We start from the raw sequence: 4,792 nt of genomic DNA on the forward strand, positions 1-4,792 counted from the left end.
CGCGCGGGTACCCGGCGTCCCGCTCCCTCCCGGCCGTCTCCAGGGCCTCGTCAGCCGGCGGCGGCCTCGGTGCCTCCCAGCACGTCCCATTGCTCTCCGGTGTCCCCGGCGGCTTCCCGGCGTGTCCCGCGGTGCCTCCCACCATATCCCACTGTCCCCTCCCAGTATGCCCCAGTGCACCCCAGTGCCTTCCCGTGTTCCCCAGTGGGCCGCGCTGTTCGTGCCTCCAGCACCTCCCGTGGCACCTCAGTGCCTCCCGCTGTGTCTTGCTGCCCGCCAGTGGCTCCCAGAACATCCCGCTAGGCTCCCAATCCATCCCAGTATGCCCTCCTGCCTCCCAGTATGTCCCACTGCCTTTAGTCCACCCCAGTGTGTTCAGGCGCGTCCTACCGCCCACTCTCCCAGTCCGTCCCAGCGCCCACCTCCTGATACGTCTTATTCCCCCTTCAGTGACTCCCAGTCCATCGCAGTGCCTCTCAGTCCACCCCAGTTCCTCCTGACGTGGCCTACTGCCCCTCCTAGTGCCGCCCAGTCCATCCCAGCGCCTCCCAGTACGTTCTGCTATCCCCCCAGTGACTCCTAGTACATCCTACTGCCTTCCAGTACTACGTCCTAGTCCAGTGTGTCCCCCAGAGCTTCTCAGCCCACCCAGTCCACCTAAATGCTTCCCTGTAAGCCCTACTGCCTCCTCCCAGTGCATCCCAGTACCTCTTGGTCCACCCCAGTGCCTCCCAGTATGTCCTACTGCCACCCAGCATGTCCAGGCACCCCCCAGTGCCTGGTCCCTGCTCCACGGCTGTCACCCCACTGCCCGGGGGGTGCCACAGCTGCCCCCCAGCCGCATGCAGGGCAGCTCCTGCACCACCCACAGCCCCATTAAAACCTCGAGTGAGGCCACGACTGCCGCTTCTCCAGCGCACACCCAGCATGGCAAGGTCCGAAGGGCCGTGGCTCGTCCCCGTCCTGACCAAACCTCGTTCTTCCTCGCAGGCAGATGATTTCATCCGAGCGAATGCCTGCAATAAATTGACCGTCATCGCTGAGCAGATCCGGTACTTGCAGGAGCAGGCTCGGAAGGTGAGGATGCGTCCGCAAACTGGGCAGAAGGCTCATTGCCTTGTGCTTGCGAGGGGAGGGAGATTAGCGTCTGTCTTAACTGCCAGACATTCGGGAAGAGCTGTGGCCTGGACGTGAATCATGGCCAGAAGCCAAGTAGAGAAGATTCAGTGGGAAAATAAAGAGGGTTTATTGTCTGGTATCAGCTGGGGACGGGGAAGGATGTTTTTGGTGTTTTCCCTGAGTCCTCTGTGCATCAGGGAGGACTTCTGTTAAGGCGGAGGAGCGAGGGTGGCTGGTCAAAAGCAGCTCAGGTGTCAGGAAGGACAGAGAGATGACTCTGGCTTTGGGACAGGCAACTCCTGTCACCGTAGCGTGTGCGCTGTGCTCCCGGGAGGAGTCGGTGCAGGGGGGTGACGACGTGGCCCTGGCTGGATCTGAGCCCTGGGAGAAGATGAGCTGTTGCCTGACGATGGGCTTGGCTTTCCAGCTTGTCCCAGCTCATTTGCTGGAGCAGGTGGCTCCGTGCGCAAGCCCAGCGGGGCTCGGCTGTCCTCTTCAATTCAGACTTCACCCTCGGGGGTGAAATCTCAGAGCCTGAGCGGGAAAGGATCTGCCAGTCACTGCGACTGGCCCGCTGCCATCAAGGCCACTACGTCATATAATCGTTAACTGGTGGAGCCGGAGCTGTGGAGCAGTCAGCTGGTGGAGCTGGGGAGATGAATTCCCCTTTGTTTGCTGTCCCTTCCCTCGCGGACCGCAGCAGGGAAGCCCCCAGGGTCCGGCAGATGTGTACGGAGAAGGGGAACGAGTCCAGCATGTGGTCAGGCACAGAGGTGAACCTGGGGCTGTGGTGAAGAGGTCCTTGATTCTTGAAGGTATCTCCACCTCCGTGGAGGGGTGCAGGAGCTCTGAGGTCCAGCTGACAGGGTAAACTTGGAGAAAACTTTATCTCTTTGGAAAGCATCTCCTTCCTGGGGCAAGTAAAGATGTGCCACGTGAAGCCAGACGTGCACCAGGGAGGATGAGGCCTCGCGAGTGGTGTGTCAAGTGGTGTATTTCGGGCTCTGGCTGAGAGGCAGTAGCACGCTGTCGTTTTATTTCAAGTGTGGAAATTTTAAATTTGTTTTTTAGGTCTTGGATGAAGCTAACAGAGATGCTGATCTGCACCACGTGGCCTGCAACCTCGTGAAGAAGCCAGGAAACATCTACTACATGTACAGGCGGGAGAGTGGCCAGCGATACTTCTCCATCCTGTCTCCCAAGGTGGGTCCTAACAGCCCCTGAGGAAGCAGGGAGGGGGAAAAAAACACGTTTCTGGTACTTGGGCACTTCTGGACCTCAGACAAAAGCACCATCTTGATGGAGGCATTTGTAGGCTCCTGCTCAGTTGGCGTTTGTCCTTGGTCTGAGTTACTCTGCTGGTGTAAGAGCCGTATTATGAAGTTCTCTTAGCTCTTGGTGGATGGTGGGCAAGAAGACCTTTGGTGCGTGGATCTGAATTCTGCCTTTCGGTCCCTGCAGTTCTTTCTCTGGAAGTAAAGAACTGCAAACATGCCCTGGGCCTTCCCTGTCCGGTGTGGCTGTCTGGCAGTACGGTCTTCTCAAGGGCTTCAGTCCAGGGAAGTGAGTTTGTCTGCAGCTTGGTAGGGGTGGTCTTGGAGGTGTCCTCCTTCCAGGCCACCTTTTTTCATACGTGCAGGGTGAAGGCTTCAGAGCAAAGCACCGAGCATGTAGAGGAGCTCTGTGCAGGTCAGGGAGATCTTGTATCCCCAAGCCTCCCTGCCTCAGCAGCCCTGTAGCTTGACCTGGTCTTAGGGTAGTTGAGCCTATTTTTAGGTTAGAAAATGGGATGGTCTCGTAACTGGGACTGCTTCAAAGGTGGTAGGGCTATCCAGCATGGGCAGAGGTTGGGCTGAGGGACAGCACAGCCCAGCTCCAAGGGAAACTAGCAATGATGTGAATCTCTCCTTTCTCTTCCAGGAATGGGGGACCAGTCCCCACGAATTTCTTGGTGCCTATAAGCTCCAGCACGACATGTCCTGGACTCCGTTTGAGGACATTGAGAAACGAGATGCTGAAATAAACATCCTGGATAAGCTGCTGAGCCGGCAGGCAGCGCTGCCCCCGTGTACAGAGCCCAACTTCCAGGGCCTCACCAAGTGACACAAGTGACCATACGGGACGCCCTGCGCAGAGTCCCTGCGCGAGGACACGCAGTGCCTGCGTGCTGCTAAAGGCAGAGCAAGGAAAGAGACCAAGAAGCAAAAATGCTGATGCCGCCAGTACTTGCTCTGTGCTTTAACGAGACTAATTCTGCATTCAGTCTTACTGGATTTTCTAGTAATTGAGTAATTTATTTCTTTGACTTATGTCAAGCTGTAGCGAGAGGCAGATAATATCAGGTGGAGTCAATTCCGGGAGGGCTTGGAGCAAAAAGCAAAATGCTTGGGGCAGATGTGATAAGGCTATAAAATATGTCCTACCTGTCCGGCTCTGGTGTACCTCACTGTGACTACCTCCGGCAGGTAATGATTTCAGGGCTGGATTTTGCCCCTCGTTAAAATGCCCATATTTAGGAAGCTCTGTGGCCTGAGAAGAGCACAGAAAGGTCTGTTGTGACCTGAGTCTGTTGGTCTCTGTCCCAGCTGGTCCGAACCCCTGAGTCTGTCACACAGGGTGACCTGGAACTCTTTTCTCTGGGAAGAGCATCCTCAAAAAGTGCCATGAAGGCTTCAGGTGCTCTTCAAAAGATGGGTGTTTCACAGTCCTCATGTGTTCCCCCTTGGCTTCAAGTGGTTGAGCTGCCAGGGCGAGACAGGAATGTGCAGGGACACTGAATGCCTCTGTGCCAGAGCAGTGGAGAAAATAAAATAAATCAATCTTGATCTCAAATGTACCTCTGAGACAGGGCCTGTGTCCTGTCTGCATGGCAAGCATCCCTTTGGCTTTACCAGGGAGACTCGGTGGCATGTGGGGCTGGTAGGACATCTCCAGCCTCTCTTTTTTCCACCAAGAACTGGGGATAGGCAAAGATCAGGGCTGCTGAGGAGATGTTCTCCCTCTGCCCAGCTGCACAGGACTCCTCCAGGAGCTTGCCTCCTCTGTGAGGAGCCAAGGTAGGAATGTACTGATGGAGAAGGGGATGTCCAGGTTGGATCCCGGCATGTAACGTCAGATCTGGTCGGATCCTCCCATGACTTGCTGACCTCCCCGAGACGACAAGGTAGTGACCTTATGTTGCTGCTCAAGGTGTTGGACGTGCACACTGGCCTTAGCCTCCTCCTCTGCTGGCGACGTGTGAAGGTGGGGGACCATTTGTGGAAGGGGAATTGTGACCCTGGGGTCTGGGCCCACCAAGGGTGGAGGTGGTGCTTCTTGGTGGAGCAAGTGCACTTGCGGTTGGGCTCCACCAAGAAGCACCACCTCCACCCACATTTGCAGTTGGGCTCTCCTCGCTTCTGAGGTGGTGATGGAAGAGTGGTGTCCTTTGTTCCCCGTGGCACGGCCTTGGGTGCAGCGGTTTGTCACCTTCCTGGGGGCTTGCTTGTTCCAGGTGGTCACTCAGCTCCAAGTGACCTTCCCAGGCATTGCCCCATCTCTCTTTAACCACTGCCGAGGAAGACACCGCTGCCTTCAGCTCTGCTGGGTGATACCTGACTGGGTTCGGGGCTAAGTCTGTGTGTCAGGCTTGGATCAGTTCATGCATACGCTCTCAAAATAATCTCTTAACGCC

At 56.4% G+C, this 4,792-nt stretch overlaps 1 protein-coding gene across 1 annotated transcript; it reads left to right on the forward strand.

Annotated features, from left to right (window-relative positions):
* The first annotated feature begins 927 nt into the window (after positions 1 to 927).
* CUNH1orf50 (chromosome unknown C1orf50 homolog) lies at positions 928 to 3,390 on the forward strand. The gene is made up of 3 exons (XM_009289211.1): positions 928 to 1,077; positions 2,191 to 2,322; positions 3,040 to 3,390. Exons 1-3 carry the CDS (start codon positions 928 to 930, stop codon positions 3,220 to 3,222), a joined length of 465 nt encoding a protein of 154 aa, XP_009287486.1. The 3' UTR covers positions 3,223 to 3,390.
* Positions 3,391 to 4,792: the final 1,402 nt, after the last annotated feature.

The sequence above is a fragment of the Aptenodytes forsteri genome, unplaced genomic scaffold (genome assembly GCF_000699145.1).
Source record: "Aptenodytes forsteri isolate BGI_AS27 unplaced genomic scaffold, ASM69914v1 Scaffold253, whole genome shotgun sequence".
Classification (NCBI taxonomy): Eukaryota; Metazoa; Chordata; class Aves; order Sphenisciformes; family Spheniscidae; genus Aptenodytes; species Aptenodytes forsteri.

Coding starts and splice junctions, on each gene's coding strand:
- CUNH1orf50 (XM_009289211.1), top strand. CDS start 928: ATGGCAAGGTCCGAAGGGCCGTGGCTCGTCCCCGTCCTGACCAAACCT. Junction 1,078..2,190: donor TGCAGGAGCAGGCTCGGAAG/GTGAGGATGCGT, acceptor TTTGTTTTTTAG/GTCTTGGATGAAGCTAACAG. Junction 2,323..3,039: donor TCTCCATCCTGTCTCCCAAG/GTGGGTCCTAAC, acceptor TTTCTCTTCCAG/GAATGGGGGACCAGTCCCCA.